Source organism: Solea solea, chromosome 7 (assembly GCF_958295425.1).
Source record: "Solea solea chromosome 7, fSolSol10.1, whole genome shotgun sequence".
Lineage (NCBI taxonomy): Eukaryota > Metazoa > Chordata > Actinopteri > Pleuronectiformes > Soleidae > Solea > Solea solea.
In genome coordinates this window covers 13,274,948-13,301,877 of record NC_081140.1, presented here as the reverse complement: position 1 = coordinate 13,301,877, position 26,930 = coordinate 13,274,948, and the positions used below count along the sequence as shown (strand labels likewise).

At 39.6% G+C, this 26,930-nt stretch overlaps 1 protein-coding gene across 1 annotated transcript in view; it reads right to left on the bottom strand.

Annotated features, from left to right (window-relative positions):
* grm5b (glutamate receptor, metabotropic 5b) overlaps nucleotides 1-26,930 on the bottom strand; it is a 54,888-nt gene that overhangs the window by 25,217 nt on the left and 2,741 nt on the right. The window contains exons 2-6 of the mRNA XM_058633830.1: nucleotides 23,488-23,879; nucleotides 22,670-23,131; nucleotides 22,042-22,156; nucleotides 15,437-15,511; nucleotides 14,800-14,974 (exon numbers count right to left, since the gene is read on the bottom strand). Of these exons, the coding sequence (XP_058489813.1) occupies nucleotides 14,800-14,974; nucleotides 15,437-15,511; nucleotides 22,042-22,156; nucleotides 22,670-23,131; nucleotides 23,488-23,643 (983 nt within the window). The 5' untranslated portion in view covers nucleotides 23,644-23,879. The remainder of the gene's footprint in view (nucleotides 1-14,799; nucleotides 14,975-15,436; nucleotides 15,512-22,041; nucleotides 22,157-22,669; nucleotides 23,132-23,487; nucleotides 23,880-26,930) is intronic.

Genomic DNA, 26,930 nt, shown 5'->3' with positions numbered 1-26,930 from the left:
AATCTCTAGTTGCATATCTCAATTATAGCCCCTTTTCAATATTTATATTTATATAATAGTTATATTATCAACATCATACATTTGAGTACATCTAGAAAAAAAAGACCATAGTAATACCAACAGAAAATATCAAGCACTTTATAAACCACAGCATCAGCCAAACAGGTCAGAGTTCACCATGACAACAGCAAAACTCATTAGACAAAATGCCTCAACTGTCTCACACACAGACGTCACAGCACTAAATAGCACTAAACCCTGTACTGTATGTGCGCGTGTGGCTGTGTGTGTGTGTGCGTGTGTGTGTGTGTCAGAGGAAGAGATGAATGCATGAGTGTAGCCATCTGTGTAATTATATCAGTGATCAGACTGCTTTACTCGCTTGTCATTCAATCACATGCACACACAAATACACACGCACACAACCCACGCCTGTTTACCTTGGTATCAAATTCTCTTTCACTCAGTTGTGCCACACTTCATTACCCTCGATGTTTTTGACACTATCTCGCCGCATCCGTTTACTCTTCCTTTTTTTTGTCCCCACATCCAAATCCTCTCATTGCCTTTTTTGAAGTTTCTTCATCCTTTCTTCATACTTGTCTTATTATGACTTAGGCTGGTTGTCCTGCATCTATCTATCTACCATCCATCCTCCTAATTTCAACCTTCTCTCGTCACCATCTGCCATCGTATATTAATTTCTGACTCATCTCGTTTCCTTGATTCACACTCCCCATTTGACTATTTCTCCCTGTTGTTTACATTTGCAACTTATTTTGCAAAATTCGACATCCATAATTACATCTCACCATTGAAATTCAGTAATTTGATCTTAAAAGATTAGAGAAGAGAAGTGATTCATTCATTCATTCCCTTTCATTCAGGAGTAACTCCTTCGAGGGGAAAAGATGTAAAAAAGGTTTGGCCTAATGGAGAAAAATTATGTGACACTTTCAATTTTTACCATGATAACTTAATCATTATGTATTGACCTTCAGGGCTTGTTCAAACGTGCTCCTTCATGGTCTTCCATCCATCATGTAGAAAACGTCCAAAGAAAAATCATCTGCATTTTCAGCATACTTGTGTACATGTTCAGACAGTTTTATTTATTCTTATTTTTTTTAATAAACAACCATTTTGGACACTAATCCATCTTCATTCAGTAACAACGTAGACAAAGTGAATTTTAAGATTTTGTTTGTACACCTATAAGGAAAGATATATCTCCCTCCCTCTCTGTGCCAAACTGAATGGACATGATGAGGTTCACACCTGAATTAAATCTCCATACAAGCCAGCTTTACCATATGAATAAGGTTTTCATGAGGTTACGAGTTGGCTAAATGTTTAACGACAAAAGAGTTAATGAGGAAAAATTTGTAAAAGAAAGAAAGCGGGAGAATTAGGACAAAGGCAGCTAATTAAATAGAAGAAGAGCACGAGGGAAGAAAGATGGAGGAGCGCAGATAACAGACATTGTTTGGCTGCAGCTGGGGTCCCTGTCAGGACGTCAGGAGTCAGCTGAGCAGCATCTACAAAGATTTTTGGAAGACAAACACTAGTCCTGTTGAATGTTGAAGGAGGAAATTCTGACACAATTTCATCTTCTTCGAAGGGGCAGGAAAGGAAAGAATTGTAGTAAGATCATTTTTCTTTTTAGGGCCATCCTCACAAACCTGAGTGAAACAGCAACAGACAAAGAGACTTATGGTAGAAACACCAGGAGTGGAGAGGTTAAAGACATCGAAAGCCACAGAGATAAGGAAGGATTGAGCAAGACGGAGGGGGAGAGGATAAAGTGACACAGATATGATCTCTCGGGGAGTAATGACTGACATGGGGAGAGGGAGGAGGAACAAAATGGAGATGTCAGTGTCCTGTGAGGTTGAGAAAGAAGAGGAACAAGCTGTTCCAGGTGAAGAAGCGATATGAACAGTGGAGAAAGAAACAGAGTCACAAAGGCTGGCGGGAATGATGTCAGCAGGAAAAAATAAGAGGCTGTATATTTGTGCTATTCCTCCAGGTCTGGCCTCGTCACTTTTTATTGCTTCACATATAAAACCGTCATCTCTGATACTCAGCACAGCAGACACTGTGAGATCACCTTCTGAGGTAATTTACCACCAATGTAACACTGCTCTCTTTCTCCCTGCTTTTGGTCGCTCAATGCACAGCGCTCTGTTCTCCAGTCTTCTCTTTAACATTTATAATCCATAACATTTTCATGAGGCATTATCAATGCTCCTGTTACCACCAAGCTTGCCAGGGGAAAGGGGAAACAATATAAACACCAGATGGAAATAGGAAAACAAAAGGTTGCTTGAACGAATCAGTTTTTTTTACCCGACGCGGCGACATTCCTGCACACAGAGTGACTTTTGAGATGATGAGGGAAAGGAAACACCAAGAGGTGCCCACAAAAAGCTTCAGAAGTAGAACCTGGACATTCATTCAGTTTGCTTTAGCTTTAACTCAAAGGGGGTGCCGGAGAGCTGTCCCGTCTGAGGCCTGTCGCAGTGACCCGGGTTTAAATCCACCCATGGTCCTTTGCTGCATGTCTTTCCCCTTTCACGCATTACTGTTCTGTCCAATAAAAGCAAAAAAAGATATCTAAAAAAAAAAATATCCAAAAAAAAACATTTAAGATGGTATAATTGAAAACTGAATCACCATGTGCAAAAACACTTTTTTTCCCCCACACAAATACAAACTCACAGCCATTAGTGTACGATCTTGTGTAACCTAATGATGGTCCAGTGTCTTAGAAGCAACATTTAGAGCTATTTCCCTGCGATGGCAATAATTACACTAGTCGGGCCGACGCACAAATGCACACATACACAGACACACTGTTTGACAGCAGGGATTAGCAAGAAGAGGTGCAACTAATGCCCAGTAACGAGACATCCAGCTTATCGCCCACAGACTTGTGTCTGTGTGTGTGTGCACGAGTCTGAGAAAGTGATGACGGGAGGGGGGGAGGGAGAGAGAGAGAGAGAACAGATGGATTTCCAGTAAATTAGCTCCATGTTATCCTGGACTCTGATCAGTTTCCCACATCTCATTGGGACCACACATCTCTCAACTTCTCCTGTTTTTCGTTGCCATTTCTCAAATTCTAATTAAAACATGCTGCATTACCCACACATGTGTAAATAAGTATTTGGTCAGTGTTGTGAACATGACAAAACATGTGACATACAACACAGAAATAATGATTAACCAAATATCACAACAGTAGTAAGTTGAATGCATCCATGTACACCAGTATTAAGCAGATGCTTCCGTCTAAACTGCTGAGAAAGGTTTTATGTAATTGGCAGATAGTTGTGGTTTTGTCTGCACTGATCTGTTGCTCACAGCTAAACCCAGCTCGTTATTTCTGGTATGTTTCCTAACCAACGTTGGGACGTACAATCCTCTGATCTGTTTATATTCTGAGCAGCAGCGAAAACTTCTGCATGTCCTCTTGTGTATCCTAATTAACGATGTTAGCCAACTCTGTTCTCGGGGGAAGTTATGGTTTTGCTGTAGCAGCAAATTTCTTTGGCCAGACGAAGCCCATGGATTTGTGCATGTGCAAGCACATCCTTTGCTTGTGCCTAATGTCAGTGAAACATTCAGGTGGTTAGACATTCTATTTAGAATTTCATGCATTAATTACACATTGGCATTTGTTATTTGATTTGTTTTCTCCCAGTCTCTTATCTCTTCCTGTAGCTCCTTCTCTGGCCCCTACGTTCCTTCCTTATTTTTCCATTATACAGTTCTAGCACTACTCGGCTCGACTCTAATACTACTAAAAGTGCCACACTGCTGGTGTGTCGAATCACAACCCATTCAGCCGTATTTTTAGTACAGTGACTGTGTCAGATGAAGTCTGCACTTTGGTTTGTTAAGAAAAGTGCTATATGAATAAAGTTTATTATAATTATTATTATTTTTTCCATTTTCACATTCCTCAGGACTGAAAAAGCCGAATTTTCTGTATCCCCTGAAACCCTGTATCATATAAATCTATAGCAAGGCAAGACATATATTTTTATCCTGTTCTTACATTTTAAGACAAGATTTTCTTCCCTGAGGCTTTTAATTTTTTTACACCCAGAGAGCCAAGTTGATACAGATGATACAATTCTACATTCAACTACATTCTCACAGATCACTCAGCTGTGATTTATTTAAAACTTTAACAACTGCTTAAACTAATACTGTTGACGATCTAACAGGCGTTCTCCTTTCACAAGTTCGAGGCAATGACAAGAAAGGCTGCATGAATTTATCTTCACCATTTTTGAATACGATTTGTCCCGTTTTTGTACATGTTTAGTTGCTCTCATTGGTTGCATGTTCAAGTCAGGTCCCTGTTAGTTATTGAGCCCAACGTCACTAACACAGTTACACAGCCTCGAAGGGCTTTACAGTGTAGAGAAAGTTACACCCTCTATCCTCCACATGGAGTGTGGAAAAAACACAAAAGACTCATTGAACAGGGGAAAAAAACATTAGAAAGAGCCTCAGAGGAGGGATCCCTCACCCAGAAGGTCATCGATAACATTCTCTTCGAATCAGAGGATTCCCCAGCTAATTTTAACGTCATGAAGACCATGTATGCCAGTGGTGCCAAACTGACGGCCCGCGGGCCATATGCAGCACCCCCAATCGATTCCATGCGGCCCACCACTTAATATCATGTGTTTGAACACAATTTAATACTTAATATTTTTGCTAGCAGTGTTTTTTATAAAAGTAATAATGACGACATTGGTTGTTATTATCACATTACTACATGTATTGCCTTCAACATTAAATGACATTATTAATTACATGTACAAAGGCCTGCTTGGTGTTTTAATTAAAGCTGTCAATGTCATTATTGATTTTCTCTGTTTTTGATATGCATGGATTTAGTTTACATAATAAATATGTCATTATACGGAAGTACACGTCATTCCATATGAAAACAAGCACTTTAACATTGAAATTCTGTGAAATATCATCATGAATATCTTTATTGCAACGTCATGATGGAATATTGTGATATATTGTTTAGCTCATATTGGCCACCTGCTACTGAACAGTTATGGTTTCCCACTTTTTTTTCTCTGGACCTTTCTCGACCAGATTAGACGCTCATTGTTTTTACTTCTTACAATGACGCTCTTGTGCCTTTTTTTCCTTCTATAACGCATAACATGAGTCTCTTGGATATGTTTACAAGTGATTTATTGTGGCAGCAGCTCAGGGTATGGTGTCTCTGTGCTACTTGAATATGAGAGTTATAAGCATGTAAACATTTGGATCTCACTCTTGCTTCAAACTTTCTCACACATACTCTCTCTCCATCTCTGCCTTTCTATATTTTTCCCGCTCTCCGTCTCCTGCGTTGCTATGGAAACAAGCAGTGCGGGGGATTGTGATGTGGCACACATCACACCCGTCTCCGTGAGCTCACCGGAAGAGATGGGAAGCGAGGGAGATGGAGACGAAAATGTGATGTGTATATATGTTTTCTGGAGTCGAGAGGGAAGTCCCTCAAACACAAATTCATGATTTGATCCAAACACTGTGATGCTGAATGGCTGAATAAATAACAATAATAATAATGATAATAATAATAATTAAAAGCACTACTGCATTTTAGAAAATGTTACTTTAATAACCGATCCGACTTTTAAATGGCTCCAACTGTAATTCACTGATTCTTCAACATAGTCTGATTTTGTTTAGGTTGATACAACACCTGCCAACCACCTACTAATCGGCTGTCAAATTCTAACCTTTATTTACATATTGACGTCAATCACATCACACTTCGTAGGTCACTGTGGTAGCTTACGTTGTCCTTATCAAAGAACATGAGCTGTCAGTACTTGGTGCCATTCTAAATTTAAAGCTAAGTAGGCACTGCATAGATTAGCATATTAATCAATTCAGAGTCAGGCTGTAAATGAAAGCAACCATCATGTTTGATTTACACTGCCAAAAAATTAAGTCTGAATAACAAAGCTTACAGTGGACCACCCTGGAACATTTACTTTCCAACTCCACCCACGGCAGAGGAAGACGTGTGCAGTCCAGTCCACCACGATATAACATTACAAAACAGGGACATCATCATTCAGCCATGATTGAAAAATCACCTGCAGCTCATCCACTCACCACAAAGCAGAATTCTTATTCAGTCAGACATGAACCTCTGACTCACTTTCCCTTCTGAGGCTTCATCTCATTGAAAATCAAGGACTATGGTTGACTGAAGAACACATAATGAGGAAAAATGACACGTTATCATTTCCTTCCTGTTTCTAAGAAGACATGATCAATGATGCTCGAGGACAAATTGAAAAGAAAGCTGCTTGAGAAGCAAACCAACAACACATCCCTAACTATGAGCCTGTGTTTTAAAATGTGCCATTACATGCTTTGTTTGCTTTCCATATATTTCTAAAAGCGTGTGTTTGGGTTAACACGATAATGGCCAATTTAGTATAGATGTCGTAGATCATTTTACTACAGGTGCAAGCAACTTGCATTGCCAATACTCCATGTCTGCAGTATTAGTTTAGAGCCAAGCTATAAACAGTGCTTTGACTGAACACCTACAGGTATAGTCATTCTGCCAAAAAACATTCATCTGTTTAGATTTGTTTGTGTGTGAAGGGTCAGACACCAGTTTATGTCAGGCAGTTTCTTCAATAAATATGAAAGAACCAGCCAAGGCAACCACTTTTAGTCAGTAATTTAATCTAATTGCACATTTCTTACTTACTTAACCTATTAACATGTCAGGTAATTGAACAATATACATATATATATATCAATGTACACACTGGTGAATGTGGCGTATAAAAAACTTAAGGCAGACAGTTAATGAAATAAAGTAGATTTGTTGCATTATGTCCTGTAATCCTGTTTCTGTGCAGGTCACACAAGAGTAGTAAAACTATGTAAAAAAATATTGCCTCCAAATTCACATCTTCAGTTACATTAGGTCTCTGTCATTTCTCACAAGAGCTACAGCTCATATTTCTCTTAATTACCTTTGCCTGGTCTAGAGTCGGAGCTAAATTAAGGGCCAATTCATTTCCTGTCCAGGAACTCCAGGAGATAGCAGGGCAATTCTTTATAGATAGCCTTAAAAAACCAACTGTAACGAGGAGGAGAAAGAAAGAGCTGAGGGCTTGTTTCCAATAATGGAAATAAAGTGAGTTACAGAAAGTCAAGTATATAAATTGAAACAGATAGAGGGGATGAAGAGTACCGAGCAGGTTACATGTGTCCCAATAGGACATTTGGGATTGTTTATTAATGGATCTCAGTAAAAGACAAGTTTAATTAACATTCAGAGCATTAGCATGTCCCTAAAACAAAACAAAACAAAACAGAGCCTTTATCGCAACAATGGCCGTAAAAAGGATTAGTATTCTGAGTATGTGTGAATCTCTGCATCTCAGAAAATGGATCCATGAGTACACACAAATTACATATAATATACAGTATATTTACACTTGACAACCTTCTATCAATTGTGCATTTCTATAGTTATGGTGTTTAAGGTTAGGGATAAAACTTTATTTAGGCTGTCTGATTGAAGTTAATGAAGTAGAATAGCGGTGCAAGTGTGTGTGTGTGTGTGTGTGCGTGTGCCTGCTATACAAATGGAAAACCAGTTCATTCCCTGCCATGAGAGTCAGAGTGTGGAAATAAAATGAGTATTGCCATTCCCTGTGTGTCCTTTTGTCCTCAAATCTCAGTGATTTTCTCTAACAGCACCGTGATCACTAACAATCATTAATCAGCCCAACTATCACAGAGGGAACAAAGAGGGGAAACATTGAAAGGGATGTGCAGCAGCAGCAGCAGCAGCAGAAAGGGCTGATGATTTGATTTTTTATTTTATCATTATTATTTTGTTTATTCAGCCATTCATACGCTGATGTTCGAAAGAATGGCTGTGTTTATGATCCAGGGAGGTTAGGGTGATGTGAGTGCAGTAGATTAACTTTGAATTTCTTACTTCCTAATTTGTTAAATGTGCAATTTAGAACACACACATATATATATATATACATATACATATACATATATACACACACACACACACACACACACATACATATATATATATATATACACACACATACATACAAAAAAAGAGCTAAACTATCTCGTATTTATGTATCTTAATGTATCTTAAAGTAAATTGAAAGTGAAATACAGTACATTTGGGATTGATGGAATTTTAAGTTTAATTCTGTTATGTAAAACATGCTCCTAATTCACCTGTACGACTGGTGCAGGATCAATGCATAATTACAATATCCACAGTGTTTTGATGATGTGATAATGATGTAATAGTCTTTCCATGTGGTGTCAAGATCTCATTAAAAATATAACTAACAGCTAAATCCAACTGTAGGTACTGACCTACAGTGGATTTACACCACAAACACTGGCTATAACAACAGATGTCCCACTTACAGTAGATTTAATCCTAGGTAGAACCAATTATATAAACACACATACTGTAAACACCTTGTGTTAAACACATAACACAAGGAACATTTCGATGCATTTATATCTTTTTGGGTACGTTTCTTTTTTTTTAAAGGAGGGAATATAGCTAAAAAATGAAAATAAAACAAATGTTTTTTTTTCTTTACTGCTATAGTTTTGAGGGCATGTAGAAAATGTGTCTGCACTGCACATGGTTCTTAACAACTCAGTGTTTGAGAAGAGTTTCAGCTGCTGTCCTGGGTATCACTGCTAACATTCATGAGCAAACCTTCTCAAGTTAACCACAGACAACAGACGATTCAAGGATTGAATGGGAAAGTGGAGCTATGGGAGAAAGTGTCAAGAAGACATGAGACACATGAGAACAAAGACGGGGAGAAGAGGCAACAGAACAGGATGGGTATTGACAGCAAGACAGAATGAGAGCAAAGTTGTGCACTGAATATAAAAAATGTATTTAGTATTGTTATTTTCAGTTCAGTAGACATTTAAATGGCTGTGTTGGAGGACTTCCCCCAAACTATCAACAGAAAAGGAAAGTCATGGCAGAGTTTCACGAAATTGAGACGACATAAACATGCGGACGGGGAGCTTTGATTTGTGATCGTCACTCTTAACTGATTCTAGGCACTTTGTGTTACCAATTTATTCCTTTTTAAATTCATGGAAAAAGCCAATGAGCCTTAATATCACACTAAAGCAGAAGTGGTTAGCCCATGAATGAGTCATTGAATAACAGCTAGTACAGTCATGGTGAATTTTTAAAAATCCGATTGAACAAGTTTCATCCGTTTAGCCACAATTAAGGGTCAAGAATTCAGGGTCTGGAGAAGTGCAGTAGTTTCTGTCTCTCTACATCACAGTGTTTTTGCATGGTTATCCCAGAAGGCAATCTGTGGTGCAACCATACCCGGGGACTACCTACTGAGGTTTGAGTTCAGTTGGCCTCAGAGGTGTCTGAGTTCTTTTGGAGCATTCACATATTAGAAAAAGAATACTCTGGTCTGACTTTGTTTGTAGGGTTGAAACCAAGTGTGAAAATACCCCTCTGACTCTGACAGGACATATGTTAATAGCGGGTCTGAACAGGGACCACTGAGACCACTGCTGACCGAGTGAACCAATCTCAGATTTGAGCATCAACATCTCAATTTAGTGCTGTTAAATTATCAATGGATTACTCAAGACGCATGTACATAACAGGTCAAAAGAGAACCTTCAATAAGAATCCACAGATAAACTTTCCATGTTGTAAGATTCACACCATAGATCACGTCATTCCATGTAAGGAAGCACAGACATGATGTCATATGAAGGAAAATGAGCCAGTGCAACTGCACTGTTCAATGACACAAACAAATTATTTTTATGTTGTCCATCACCATCTCTCTCTCTTGATTTAATTATCCAGCAGTCTTTGGTTGTAAGTAGATAAAAATGGATTGTAATTACTGTGATACAACCAAAACATTTCACAACACTCCCTCCACAGACTGGAACAGACCCTGCTGCCTACCAACATCTGAGTGCCTGAACGTGTGCATGTGCAAATGTTCCATTACTGGGCTATATGAATGCCACACATGCACTCAGGTGCTTACATCACTAAATCTCTTCTCTCTTCATTCATCTTTTCCCCTTTGTTTTCTGTTTCTTGCCTTCTGAATCCTTCTTTATACTCACTCCACCATTCAAAACCACATTCAAAGATGAGGCTGGTTTTAAATACATCATGAGTCACTCATGTGTTTTGTCATAAGAAGCCATTTAACGGCCGTTTTAAAATAGTTCCTTATTTGAAGCTGCGGATAAGTGCCAGCAGACAGCTGTGGTGTGAAGTGGGACACTGCAGGAGTCTGACCTCTGTCAAACAATTGGTTCTTGGTATCTGTCCTCATACATCACATCCTTATACTGTGACACAACACAACCAGCTGGATTTGCAGCGAAGTGACAGAGTGAGAGACCGTAAGATTAAGTCACAAATGAGAGCTAAGAAGGATGGAGAGTTTCAAGAGATGAGGAGGGTGATGGGGTTGTAGAATATCAGCAAAAAAACATTCAGTCTCTGAAATGACTTTCGCGTAAATTAACTCTAAAGTATATAATGGCATAATAGTTTTAGACAGACAATTACACACTCATAGATCAACCCACACATCCATTCACGTAAACACATACACATGCGCCACATATCACCCCAGCTGCTATGCTGGATTCATCCAAATATGGTAGGAGATATTTCCATGGCAACAGTAGGCAGAAGGGGTGCAGACTGGGGCAGGATGATCTCCAGAGAGAGGCTCCTTTTTCCCTTTTGCTTCAAACTATTCTCTTTCAGTTCATTCAACGGCAGCACAGTGCGTCCTTATATATTATCATAGTCACTGCTTGTTTTCCCTGTTAAGAAACATATGCAGTGCAATTGGGACATGCATACATATGAGCAGCATGAATGAATGAATCAAAATCAAAATCCACCAAGCTTGGGTATCCATGCTCTAAAGCTGTTCGCGGACATGAACTCCAGACACAGAGCATTTGGAGGTTGCTGTTCAAACATGACAAATGCAGCGGGAGGTTGTTATAACAGCAACAGCAGGAGATTCTGCACAGCATCTAAGCGTAAGGGTGTCACCTGGTTTCAACGTGCAGGCAGCAGGACGCTCACCCATTCACTTGCTGGGTATTATTTGAGTTTCTCCGGCTGCGCTCTCACATTAGCTCACCCAGACATTATCTGGGGATTCGACTAAAAAACAGTCAGGAGAATTTCCAGAGAATGTCCACAGTGACTTTTGCAGACATGCAGCCACTTTGGACTCATGTCAGAAGGCAGCTATGTACCCACCAGCACATTCACAATCTGCAATTGTGTTGTAAATGTCAGTTAGAGGATGTAGGATTTGTGGAGCTTTTTATGACTGTCAGACAGCATTGGTCTATATTTGCTATAAGGCCATGGCAAAAAGGCATTATCAGAATCTGTACATTTAGATGGGATAGCTCTTACTACGGCATAAAACTATGGGACAAAGGAACTATAACACGCATCAAGTGGTGGCTAAAACACATTTACAGTATAGATTCATGAAAGGAGACGTTTTATAAAAGGAAAGAAAAGAAGAGGTTGGTTCAAGAGAAAACCAAATTCACGTGTATTTGTGCTTAAGTGCTGGGCGTGTTGTGTGAATCATGTGGCAAAAGACATTCATCTCAGCCCAACTCTTTATTAATGGGTCTGTAGCCTGCTGTTACCGTGAGGAATTAAAGGGGAAAAAGCAATCAATAGAGCCCAAGAGAGAGTGTGTATGTGTGTGTTCTTGTAATTGTCACCTCTTTATTTTGTATTTTCTGTCGTAAACACTGACCCACTCATCCTCATGCAGATCTAACCCTGGTCCTAATGAGGCTGAACCTCATTTGAATTGTGGTGGTTACGGTTAAGATTAGGGATAATGCTAAATGAATGGAAGTCCCTGAAATGATCGCTGCTCAAACCTGTGTGTGTCAGTGTGAGTGAGTGAGTGAGTGAGTGAGTGAGTGAGTGACATAGTTTCCTTGTATTCTGATAGTTATCCTGAGGACGTGATGTGAGTTTTTAGGATTATTTCTAGAAGCAGAACATACAACTTGAATCCAGTAACACACAAAGACTGGAGTGATTTCTGAGGCTTTTAAAAATGACAAAAGATATAAATGTCCTCTAAGGCCTTAACTGTACTGCATCATTTGTTGGTCAGGGTGTTATATAAAGTAAAGGTTGATGTTGTATTACGTTAATATTAGTGATGTTAATAGATAAAAGCTGTCCTTACATCATAATTACAAAACTGTTAATAGTGGATGTACTTTTCATATATGAGCCTGGCCAAGAAGAATTACCCATTTACATTCACATGAAACTAAGGCAGAGGATATTAGGAGTGAGATGGCAAGACATCACTACCAATGTCTACAATAAAGTTTAGAAGGTTTTTATTCAAATGTGTTTGTTCATGGTGAGACTAACTCAAATACAAAGTCATAAAATCAGTATGCAGATGCAGCGATCTTGCAGTATTTCATTCTGATCTATTGAAGACTCTGATTTCTGCCCTTGGTAACTAAATAATCTGCTTTCTCATCGTGTGTGCACTTGTAGTAATGTAATTATCCTGGTGTTTAACGAGTGTCGGCCAAATTTTACTGATAAGACGTTCCTTTCCACGGCCCACCAGTGAGTAAGGCACCCACTCATGACCATCTCCAATTTGAAACTACAGTCCATTATATTACTGACACTAACAAGGGTAGAAAGTCAATTAATGAGTTAATCAAAACAGACTGGCCAATAACAGGACTACAGGATAAGTATCAATTATACTAAGGCAATAAATTCTCTATTCCACCTGAGAAACTTGTTTTCGTACTGTGTAGAAGTGGAAATCCAAAATGATGTGACCACTTGATTTAAGTGCATTAATCGCAAGACCGAGTTGCATGATTTAAGAAAATTGATGTAATAAATTGATTTAATTTGGCATGTGTCAAAAAGCATTCTTGGATTATGACACAGAAAAAATACTGAATTGTTTTTTAAGAGAAGTCAAAATGGGAATGGGAATATTCTGAAGTGTAAGAAGAAAAACAAACGCTGCATTGCCTGTGAAAAATGTCACAACCAATGTCATGCCTGAAAACTGCATCTTTGTACTGTATCTATGCATTTTTTTCTTTCTCCAATTTCCATTCAACTTGGAAATTGCATGTCACTGCTCATTTTACTGCCGTCAGTCAAAGAGGAGTTTGGCTGCCAAATGTATTACCTTTTGCTCCGTCTCTCTGATATGAGAGACGTTCCCATTGTCACCCTGATCTCATTGTTGTATTTGCAGGAACTTGGGTAAACAAGGACAAATTGACAAACCAGTAATACAGCAGGAGAAGTTTGAGAAACCATGCTAGCGTTAGAGTTTGGAGTGTCAATTTGACTTTCACTCATTACCAAAACTCTGGAAATCTGGAAACTTCTCTATGTCCTGCTTCATAGTGCTCATCACTGACCAGCACAGGATCAGTTGTACTTTGTAAGTTGTAAGTTTAGTGATCTGCTTGAAGACACATTTACGGTATTTGGTTAGAGGAGGAGAAAGCACTTATGAGGTTCTCCTTGGGCCTTTGCATTATACTGGTCACTACTTAAATTAACTTGAAAGACCACGAGTCTTTCTGATTCCGTCAGAAGAGGATTCTGATGGAATCTCTGCTCCTACTTTTATCTACATAAATATATGGCTTAAGATGTTACCTCACTCTCAGCAGGACGATGACAGAGATGATGATGATGATGCAGATGAAGATGACGATGAGTAAGATGAGAAGGATGACAACAAAAATGATGCTGGTTGTGATTTAGTGACACTGAGGAGAAGAAAACAGAAGCAAACACAATTATGTTTTAAACTAATGGCATGATAAGGTTAACAATCTATTCAAAGTCGATGTGTTACCTATATATTGGTATCAGTGCTAAAATCATTATTCAACCTATGCTAATTACACAGTTGGCATGGCAACCAAAAGCAACTTTCATATACACATGCAGACACACACTCGGATAGAGATAAAGATCCACTCTGAGGGTTATTTTTGCAAATGAATCGTAGGAGGGATTCATCTAAGTGAGAACAGAGCTTAATGTGAAAACCACCTCCAAAACTGTTTTTGTTAATGTGTACTAAACAGAGATCCCAATATTCTGTTGTGGAAGTGTTTAATATGAGTATGCCTCTCATTCTGTGCGGCTTTTTAAAACACCAAATAAACAATGATGACAGCTCAATGGTAATTTCATGCCTTGACTACTTCTGTGCTGTACAGATGTGCTGTTTGAAGCACAGAAACCACAACTTTCCAATGTAATAAAGAGAATCGAACATATTGGTCAGATAAACCATATAATTGTAGCTTATTACCATCACTGCACTATTGTCTTCATATTAAAAAAAACAATAGGTCACAAAATTACTTCAACCACTGAATTATAATCGTTTCATCATGAGTCCAAGTGAACATTTGTCCAAAATTAAAAAAAATTAAAAAAAACACAAAGCACTTTTGGTCCATGAAGGGGACAGCAGTTTATGACTGACACTCATACCAGTAACCAGAGGGTGATCAAAATCTTTTGGTTTAACTTGAAGGAAGCTGCTATGCTGTGTCATCCACCAGTATTTAAAGCCATTGGGAGAAACTCAAGACAAAGGAAATTTAATTTGCAGTTGCACTGACCTGCCAATGAGCAGGAACTCTCCAACCAGTCCCTGGCGTCTCATGGCCATGAGGATGTTGCGGACAGTCATGCCTTCACAAAAACATGCCACCACTCTGGCCTTGGGCAGGTGGGCCCTCAGTCTCTCCAGCAGCCGGTCAAAGCTGTGCTCTCCAGCATTGCTCCAGATTTTGCCTGGAGAAAAGTCAAATGCAAACATGATCTGTAACCACCTGACACACTTGGATCACTGTTTTTATCTGTAGTGGAGTTAAATTTCATTTGGTTTCAAAATAATAATAATAAAATGTGACCAGGTGAGACAGCAGGTAGCTGCAATAAAGTAATCTTCAGCATCGCTGTGTCCGTGTTGACAAAATGAGATGCAATAAGCAGTACACGTCACATCATCGCTTCATGGAGGGCAGGTGATGCTTGGTGCTAGAGTTGGAGGTTAGCAGAGCAATGTTTGTCATACATAGCGAGAGTTGCAAAAGGGATGGTGGCGTGATATCCGATATTTTTCCGATGTCCACTATTCTTAGGTCCAGCATCAGTAACAGGGAGAACAACCTTACTCTGTCCAGCAATTCTTGAAAATGCTGCATTCAAAGTGAATGAGAAGCATTTAATGAAGATCCCTCTCAAGTCTCTTACCAGAATGGGCAATACAAATGCCCTCCTTGGCTGCCATGTCCTTGAAAGCTTCCATGCCACTTTCACCATAGTTGCCTAGAAATCCAAAGAAAGGGTGCAATTATTAATCAATGCAACTACAACAGATGTACTTAAATAGCAGTCTCACAAAGACAGATACATGATTCGGATCTGTGTATAGATATATAAATAGATTCTCCCCAATAGACAAGGTTCTCATACCCACTGCTGTAAGCCTTGTGCTCCTACACTAATCATTAAAGCTCTAATTTATGTCAAGGAAATGTCTCCCCACTGTGGCACCCGTTTCTTTGCCACAGAAAGTGGGTGACCTGGACTTTATGCTAATGAAGCGTTGTACACACTGGCAAAGAGTATGATAGGATTCCCCTCTTTATTTCTCTCCCTCTCCCTTTTGTCTGTCTCTTCTCCATTTTTGATGGAACAAACCTCACTCTTCACCCTCTTTGTTCCCTCTTTTTTTTTTTACTGCATTTGTTGTCAATAGATAATAGAAAGTCAGTCTTATTAGACATCACTGATCATAGCTCAACTTCAGCTGATAAAGAGTGGAAATTAGGGGAAAAATAAGGAAAACTGAGTGGGAGAAGGATAGAAACTTGGGAAAGGGGATGGCGACTCGTGACAGGAGAGGAGAGGAAGAGGAGGAGTGTGTGTGTGCATCTGTCTGTGTGTGTGTGTAGTCAGGTCAATGATGAGTTTGGTGAAGCAAAAGTGTAAAGTCCTGTAATTAGTGTCTCAGTGAGAGAAGAAGGATGCAGATGGTACAGACCGTCCTTCCTCTGCACTCTTCTCTCTCTCTCGCTCTCTCACTCACACACACACATCAAGCAAACATGCACACATTCATACTGTTACCATTGTCAAAATCAATAAGCTTGTAACCTACTTCCCTTTGGTCTCAGCAGGGATTTAAGTGTGAGACATTGCTCCCTCTCTCTCTCTCTCTCTGGTTAACACACATACAAAATACACTTCTTTCCTCCTGAACAAAAACCCACCCACGCACACACACATTCATCAGTTTCACAGAGCACAGTATCTATTCCAGTCTCTCACTGCTGTACCCCAAAATAATTTGATTTTACATTATGTTGGCAAACGTGAGGAAAATCCGAGGACGTAATGCCGCTGCGGTGATATAATGTGTGAAAGGGAACAATATAAATGAAATGCTACATCAAAAATTCCTTCATATTTTAGCTCCGACTGTCAATTTCTGCACTTTACACTTACTGTACTTTCTCTGTACATGCTTGAGTTCAGTTCACCTAAGCCTGCTACTCTCTACTGCCTCAATCACACCTCTTATCCACATCCACTCTCTCCCTGGTATTACCCACTCTGACTTTATGATGACTGTAAGTTCACTTACACACAACTCACAGCCATTGCCTCCAACGTGACCATCACAATGTGTAGAAAACCATATAGCCATATGTGGCAACTCCTGTGACCTCCAGCAAAGATCTCACACGTTCACAACTTCCCTCCGTTTCCATATGAGCCGTTCACCCTTTAGTGCTTTTGTCTCGTTTACCTCTTCCTGCTCGTTCTTTAATCACTTTTTTTCACATCTATAATTTGTAAAGAAATGACAAAAATACAGCTTTGTCTATAAATCTGTGCAACTCATTAAAAATTTAAATGGACATCTCCCCCCACTTGTTCCTCATATTCCTCGTGCCCCCTCTTGCATCTTCTTTGATCTCCACTCCATTCTCCATTCTTTTAATTCAGCTGATACATTATGCAGTCAAAGACACAACAGAATCCCCCACTCTACCTCAATTGTCTCAGCAGCAGAACTGGCAGTAAAAAACATAGACACAGGTGGCTCTGTGTTACTTCTCACCTCATTTCCTTCCATATCCTCTTGCTCTTCCTTCATTAATTCTACTCAATTACCATCCTCATCCTCTTGTCACTCTTATCAAGTCTATTACATGCAATTACACGTTCCCTGCCTTTCGCCTCTCTCCCTTTCCTCATCTGCTTCCTCCTTTCAAGCCTCATCCCCTCCTGTCACAGTTTCACCCAGGGAGAAATATGTCCTAAAAATTTAAACATCATGTAAAAGGGCATCTTCCCTCACACTCATTCGAATCCTTATAATCCAGTCTTATTCTCATGACATTTCTCCACTTATCCTCAATCCTCCTCACCCTGCCACCACTGCTCTACTGTACATTACGTCCAATGTGTTGCTAAATGTCAAACATCGTAAAACCCTGGGGGCAGACTGGCTCGCTGACACTGTTGAAAAACAGATAAAAGAACTCCACAGCACATGGCGAAAACCTTCTAACCTTACTTACTTCTCACAAGTACCACAATGTTATCTCCGTCACTTCCAACCACGTTTAACCTTTTTAACCTGTATTTCCTAAAGTGGTTGATTTCCTGCTCATAATTGACTTGAGATTTTATCTCTGTGCTTCTCTGACTTTCTCTCTATGCAGCTTTTGACGCAGAGACCAAGTGAAAATTTGGATGTAGCTTTCACATAGTTAGAACACGCATTTTTATTCTAATAGTCTATCAGGATTTTCCTGTGGTAAATATGGAGCACCCCAGGGCTCTGTACTTGGTCCTTTGTTTATATTTTACTCAATTGTCAAATTATAAAATACATTTTAATTATTTTAACACCTGATTATTGTAATATTGTGGTTCAAGGCCTCCACACACCATCAATTAGTCTTTAAATTGTTTAAAATATTGTGGCTAGAATTTTTGACTTCACTCCTGTTTAATATTCCCTTTGCATACAGTATGTGTCAAGGCTGTGTGCTTCTCTTTTTCCCTGGTTTCATCTCCCTGCCCTCTCTCTTCGCTGGACCATCACTCATCCTGAGACCTCTCTCTTTTCCTTGGTTGTTAGTGTCCTCCTTTCTCCTTCTATATATGTCGTCATTGTCTCTTTTTTATATTTATATATATATATATATATATATATATATATATATATATATATATATATATATACATATATATACATATATATATATATATATATATATATATATATATATACATATATATACATATATATATACATATATATACATATATATATATATATATATATATATATATATATATATATATACATACATACATACATATATCCAAAGTTGGTCTTCCTGAAGTTTATAATTTTTCAGTCAGCAAACCTATAAGGTTTACTGACCTTTAGAACTTTTCGCCTCTTGTTCTCACTAAAAATTACCTCTTGGATAAATTTCCATATTTTGAGCTAAATTAGCTCCAGGTTACAGACAGGATGCATATTAGCAGTTTTAGGACCATAACCATCACCCCAGTTTCCCCCAGAGCTTCACCTTTGCTATGCATTTATTCCATTAAAAAAAATGATGGATTTAAAAATATACCCTGTATGAAGCCACAAATGTCACTTCTTCACTTTCAACTCTCTGTGTCTGCAACCAGTATTTTTCAGTCCACATTAACAAGACTCAAACCAGACTTTCCTTTTTTGAATCTATTAATTAGTTAATTAGTCCTTTTTTTAATGTCTCCTAGTTTAATGTGAATTGCCAACAGTTAAATTTGTAGATCTAATGTTAGCACAAACTCAGAAATAATACAAATCAAAGCAAAGGTACGGACTCCTTCACAGTTGCACATATGTTGCATGCGTGATATAATAAACAACTTTGGACATACTGAGAATATATCATCCGAGATAGTATATCTTTTACCAAGCCCAAGCGAAGGCTTTTTTCCATATTAAGACTGCTTACTCCTGTGCCAAAAGGAAAACTCTACTAACTGCTCTATATAGACCAAGATGGCATGTGAATTATCTATCTAACCAGAGGAGCTCTTGTTATATTGAGACCCACCAGACACTGGCCACTATGCTCCTTTTTAAAATCTTCATCCAAATGCAACACTGCCAGAGGTGACTGCAGAGAATGTGAGCAAATTCTGTCATTATCCTCCTCCCCATTCATTATTACTTTCACCACACTGCCTTCTCCAATGTATCCCACCTCCATCCTCTTCTTCTTCTTGAAAAGGCCATCACAATTAAACAGACAAAGGGCATGACGGGTATCAGAGAAAGACAGAAAGAGAGGGATGATGGTCGAAAGAGGAATGAGGGGAAAGAAAGGGGCAAGAACAGAAATTATGGAAAGGAGGGAGCTCATCAGTGGTGTTAGAAAAACAGTCAATAAAGGCAAACAAGAGAAATAAATGAGAGAAAGTGAGGGAGACCGAAAGGCAGTGAGAGTAAAGAGGAAAATGTGGAGAGAAGGGCGACATCTGGATTTATTGACAAATTGATCACAATCTCTTGGCACTCACTTAGGTGACACTTGTCAAATTTCGAGTCAATAAGACCCATTGAGCTGAACTGCATTAAAACAAACTCAGTGATATAAAAATAAATAGTGAGATGAAGGAAGCATAGTGAAATATACACTGAACCATAAGTAAAGTGTATAAACAGTACAAAAACTATTTGAATAATGGTGGATAAAAGGAAATTGCTGACATGGAGCAATGGACGACACCGTCTCTCTCCCTTTTACAACATCTAGTGAAACACAGTAAAGTAAGCTGAGGCAGTTCTCCCTGGGGTGATCTACAAAAGCCTTTACTCCATGATCGGTTAGAAGACACTACCTCTCAGTCTGTTGGAGCACAGGCATTCATGTGTTGTAGGTCTTTCAAAAATGTCAATATGAACTATGTAGTTTGCATGTATTGCCATTTCCACACATAATGAATTACAAACATGCAATAAAATCGTATACTACTGCGACCACTGTGTGATATTGCATGCATTATTCAGTTTCCACGATCTTTTGCCTCCAGATGCAAAATGTGAATGCAGCAATATAATGAGTCTCTATAAAATTAAACCCCACTTAGCTCCAAATCTGCAGCTCCTGTATGTTCTTATCTTTTCCCAAATACTACACACATGCATGCACACACACACACGACCGGCTATAGTTTTGCAGCACCATAATCCTTGCTTTACCTATTCTCTCTTTCTCCCTTATCCTCAAACCTCATTTTTCTTCCACCTTTCATTTTCCTTAATTTCCTCCCAACCTACTTCATTTTCCTCTCCGCCTTCCTCACTTTCTCTTCCTCCCTCTACTTCCCCTCCCTTCATTCCTTTGATACCTCTCCCATCCCTTGCCTCTGCTCCTTATCTGTTTCTCTCTCCGTTCCCCTTGCTTTCCTATTTCTTCCCAATTCTTGCCGTCTGCTTTCTGCCACCTCTGTGTGTCTGAGTGTGATTCTGCTTCAAAAGGCAGCGGCCAACCTTGAAGACCCATTCCAAGGTCAGACACACCTGTCTGAGTAAATACAAAGATTAATAGTTTCCTGACAAACCCACACATTACACACAGAACCACTAGCTCCGTCTCTATCTCCTATACACAATCTCCCTGTCCTGCAGCGAAGATTAATAGCAGCGCACCAGCAAGCCCAGAAGCCCACACACACTAGCAGTTGCAGACATAAGACAAAAAAAACAGATGTCATTGTTGTTTCTGCATCTATAATGTTTCAAATACAGTAGTTTGCAAAAACATCCTTTGAAGGTTTTATTAGGCTTGTCAAAATTTACAGCACTAAATCAGAAACACTACATTTCATCCTTACCACAAACTCCACACATTCACCCTGCTCATGTTATTCATTCCTTAAACTCCTTATCAACTTCTCTCACATTTTGTTTTCTTCAGTTAGACTGATATTGTCACGTATCGCTATATGATTGTCTTGCAATAATATTGATCATCACCTAATCACTGTATCGTGACACTATTGGTATCGTGGGACATGTATCGCGTATTGTATTGTGAGGTTCACACCAGCATACAGATGTAGTGTACATTTACATTCATGAACACGCACACACCGGCTCTGTCCAGTCAAATGCTGTCGACTCAACCCGACTGCAAACTCTGTGTTGTTGAATATACGCTGTTGCTCTCCCACATGTGAAGTTCCTAACAGAAAAATAAATTCTTTGAATTTCTTATATAGATTGTCCACTCCTACTCCCAATGCTTATTTCAGGCAATTTAGCAGAAACCTATATTTGTGACCCCATTCCCTCCTTTATCCTCCAGCCATCATCAGCTGACCACCACTCTGCTACTTTTGGATTCTGCCATTTCATCAACTTGTTGGCATTAGTTTCAACCCAATACAGCAAATTCATTTAATCACATGTCCTTCTACAAGCTGAAACTCTCGTCTTGGAACACCTACAGCCAATCTTTATAGTTACATACCTCTCTTCCCCCATATTGCCCTCTTTGTTCTTATTGCACTGAAATATCTTTTCTCTAAAGTTTCTTTTTGTGAAGCTCCACTTTCCACTTGGAGTGTTGTTGCAATTAAAATAAGTTGGACAAGATTTGAATGCAGGTAAATAAATATAATGAGCAAACCATGAACAAAGTGCACCGAGACAGAGACAGAGAGAGGGAGAAAGGGCAAAAGAAAATAGAAGGACAATTTGTGCCGGCGTGTCTGAGCTTAGAAGTGGAGGTTAAAAGTAAGAGAGAATGTGTGGGTGGTTGTACCTTCAGTGTGTATAGCAGACACATAGCTCCAGTTGTATCTCTTGACAATGTCCACCATAGCTCTTGCCTGCTGGGCATCTGAAGGCACTACCCGCATAAAGTACTTATACAGGCTCTAAAACAATGGAAATAAAAGTAGTAACAGGGTAATCAAAGGGCAGAATAAAGTTATACTTGTGTTACTTTTTACTGACACATTATTAACCCTCACTCCATCAAGCACACCACTGTCAACAAGAACCAGCCGAAGACAAGGGCGCTCATTTTACCATTTATTGCCAGCAAGAACAGAAGCTGCTGTGTACCACTGCTGCGTCATTCAATCAATTTGCAGCTTTTAAGTAAACCCAGATGCAAGATTTTGAACATCAGAGTAATTTTATAACAAATGGAGGCAGCAGTGGATCAACAACTCCTGTGCGTCATTTTGTGGGGTGGCTAATACTATGTTTTTCAGTAACAGAAACTACACTTTCAGTGCTGATAATGTGTCAGTATCTTATGCAACCACGCAAAAAATATCCCTTTGACATAGCTGTACTTTTACCTCTCCCTAAATAATTCTCTTTCTTATATTATGTGCCTACATCTGAACAGCATTAAGTAATTTAGGAGTATGTGGGCTCACCTTATCACTGAGGTCCATACTGGTAGCAGAATAGGCAATCTGTGGTATGTTGAAGAGCTGTAGAAGGTTCTGGACCTGGATGGCCACTGAGCTTGACCCAGGTCCAATCAAACCCACAATAGGTTTCTTTCCACGCATTGGAGTGGCAGAGGGGTCTGCACACTTCATTGTTGTTGTTGCTCCTCCACCTCCACCTCCTCCTCCTCCTCCTCCTCCTCCCCAAGAAAGTCCTCCACCCCACTCCTCAGCCTCATCAGAGGACACCAGTGAATCCCGTATGAACTCAATGCTCTGCTCAAGAGCCACGGCTGAGTGCCAACAAGAGTCTCGGATCTCGCAGCCCAGGCTTATGTTGGGAAGGATGTATGGGTCATTGTTAATGCGGTCAAGTGTGTGCATCATAGCCTCCACCCTCTGGATGCCATACTGCTCTCGCACTGCACCACACTTCCGCTCATGTACCTGCGTAGTCCGAGAGAAAGACAAAATCACATCGACAAATTGCACAGTTAGATAATAATATTGTCTCAATTTTGACTTTGCAGATAACGACATTTACTAGATTTTCATATTTGACAGACTGGGACACCAAATATAACACACATGTCTCAATACTGGAGTAAAACTGGTTGTGATTACGCACAATGAGATGTAAAAAAAAAGAAAAGGTTTTAAGTCACTAATGGAGGTTGAATGATGAAGAGCTTTGTTCAAATTCAGGCAGGATGGCACATGAAGATCATGGTGGTGGAAAATGAACATTTACTGTCACAGTAATCATCCTGCAGACAGACTCGGACACAAAGAGACAAAATCACCTTGTCAGCAGGAGGCTGATGATGGACAGAGAACAAGGCTCCAATGATGATGTCACCAGGTATGTGTGCTACAACTCGCCGTTCATTGGAGTGGGCGGTGTCAGCTTGATGAGGTCCCACCCAAGTGGCCAGAGCTAGCAGCAGCCAAAGCATCATCTTGGTCAGAGAAGATAACGAAGGAGAAGCAGATCTCAAGTTTCTTAAGTTGAGCCGTCACAGGTTATTACTTGTCCAAGATGCACTGCTCCTCTCCATGGCAGGTGCTTATGGCACAGAGGAGGTTTAGAAAATGGATGATTATTATCTTCCTTTCTTCTTACTCGTCCTTCCTTCCCTCAGATTTCAAGGTCGCACCATCTTTACAATCGCTGAGCAGGGTGCGGCAGTGCAACCTGGGGAATTCAAAAGAAAATCTGGGCTAAGTGTCATCGGCTGACAAAACCACAGGCTCCCCGCAATCATGATGCAGAGTTGGTCTCCACAGTAACAGGTGAAAGAGACATGATCATATTAACCTGTGAGCAGAAATGACGAAGGATTTCAGCATCTCTGAACACATGGATTTAACACTCTGACTAAATAAGCCAGCGTATTTCTGCAACAGCACATTTTATTGACATATTCATATTAAAGCATCATGTTGCTTAGTTTAATAAACTGTGCAATACATGGTAAAATGAGGAAAACACATTACAGTCTATAAAATAAGCACTTCAAATCTCACATACACAGGTACTTGGCAGATCAGTGCATCAATTTTTTGAGAGACACAATTCCTAACACAACTATCAATGAGGTCAAATGACCTGTTCGCATTCAACATCCTAATTGTGCGAATGAAATCCGTATTATGGTCAATCCATTGTAAACCTACTCCATTATCCTGTAATACTCGGCATGGTAAGCAGTTATTGTTTGTTCTAAATGAAGGTTAATTTGATGAGTCGAGTCCTGGCTCCAAATCAGTGCTCTTGATTAATGTTTGGTGGTGTTTCAAAGATTGGCCAAGTCTTACAGCCTTGACCTGTTCTTTCAGGGGAAGCGCTCTAAATCACCGTGACTGAGCAGAGTCATCATACTCACCATGGCGTCAACATGAGAATAATAACTAAAACTGCAAAATATCACACCTCAGAGCTGCAGTGAGGAATCTGTTATCGTTCAGTTTATACACAGCGCTCACTTGTAAAACTGTGATACCAGCAGTGTCACATAAAACCACTGGCAGTCCATTTTTCTCTTTAACGCCTTTTTTTTGGGGTCCATTTAGATTAATTATGGAAACTGTTGAAAATTGAAAATTTAAAGTCCATCAGCATCAGTCTATACTGCCTTTTCCTTAGACTTGGATAAACTTAGGGTTATCGAATGGTGGCTTAACAGTCTTAAGTCAGCATTAGATATAATATTTGTTGCAATGCTGTAATGACCATATAGTATAATTATTTCTCAACTACTTTTTTGGAACATATCCAGAAAATACGGGAAACACTTATGATGTTTTCAAATAAAAAATTTTCAGGGAAAAAAAACTGCTTCTGGAGATTAAAATGTCAAGTATTTAGTGCTACCTACTCTTAAACTTAGACAATAGCACAACCGTAACTCTGAAAAAGGTCCAGGACATGCTTGACCATTACTTACACATGTTGTATAACTTATTGACCCTTTGCTTGACAGGTTTCAAACTTGACAGGTGACTTAGGCCCCAGTGTGTGCAGTGCCAACTTTAACATTGTTTGGATAAGAAATGCAAGAGATATTGCTAGAAATGTTACAGCTATATCACTAAACAAGCCGCTTCCTCATGCCTAAAGACAGGCGTGCCAATAGAGAGAGGATATGCAATTATGGCAATGTGCCATGCACGTGATGCTGAGTCAGATAGATAGATAACAGATAGATAGATAGATAACAATGAAAAAGTCAATTGAGTACATTTTCAAGTCGCTCTTCGTCCGCATTAGTGACTTTGCGTAACCTCTGACCTACACACATACTTGACTTCACTATATGGAGCAGTTTAACTGACCATAAACACCAGGGATGCTGGGACAGTTTAGACAGCAGACGATGGCATTTACTGCTTATGCAAAAGAGGATCAAGGTCGTGACAGGGTTGTTGGTGGTTGTCTGAGTGGGGGAAGGGGAGGACTATGAAAGAAAGGGGGAGAAAGAAATGAAGGTGGGGTACAGTGAAATAAAGAGTCAGAGTAGAACAGAGGACGAGGATGAAACACAGCACATTAGATGAAAGGACGGGAGGAGGAGGGAGAGTATAGAGGAACACAGAGGAAGAGAGACGGAGAAGGAGATTAAAGAAAAAAAGAGAGAGTGCAATAAAAAAAGGAGCATCAAGGGACAGAAAGTCTCACTGAAGGTAATTAACAGGACAGTGTCAGGATGGAAACAGGTCTAACTGTTGCACCAATAATGAGCAAATCAACCAGACTCCCAAAGTCTCACTGATCTCCCACTCTCATCATCTATTAATGCATTAATGTAAACGTTCCCTTAAATATAAACGTCATTGGACATGTTCCACGCAAAAAAAAGAAAACAACATGTTTCACTCTCCCTAAGAGAACCACCACTGTCTCATTTGCAAGTCACATACATGCTGCGTCGCTGCGTCACACTTCCCCTCTGTGTCTCGCTCTTGCTGCAAAGGCCTAACTGTGGCTGAAAAGAAAAGAAAAATCAAATCCTTATTCCCTAAACAAACATCTTGCACACACCATTAGGCAGTTACATCTCCAGCTCTATCCAAATTATGCACAAGAGCATTGTAAAATCTTGCAAGTCAACTTGTAAGCAGGCGTGAGCACACAACACGGGGAGAGACAAACAATCTGCCCTCCTCACTGTTTTACTTCCATTCAGTGAGTTTCATTAGTGCTGACACACTGCACTGTTGTGTTGAGGAAGCACTTAAATGACTGCACATTAAAACAGGGGACAACAACAACAACTAGGATTTATTCAAAAACATTTCTCACGCGCAGACACGTTTGTTTTCTGTATGACACAGATATTTGAATTGGTGATTAATAATGGAGTTGGGCACAGCGTCTGGAAATTTCAAAAGACGCTATTTTCATCATGTGAGCAGGTTGACGGCAAGTCTTTATTGCCTGCATATTTTGAGTGGTTAAATTGGGGGGGGAGGGGTTCTATTCAACACATGTACATCAGGAAGGACACACAACAACCACATGTATTCACTGCAAACACTGGCAGAGATAAACAGTGCATTGACCCACTTAACTAGGAGGATCTTCCTGCTGCACCTTCTTGAAACGTGCACTACCACAAACTGCAGTGCGGGGATGAATAACATGATACCTTTGACATGTGAAGTAGGCTGTTCACATCTTTACATTAAACATGCCAGTGTCTCTCAGTGAGTGTGAGACATAGCACCTTCAGAGCAGAGCTGCAGG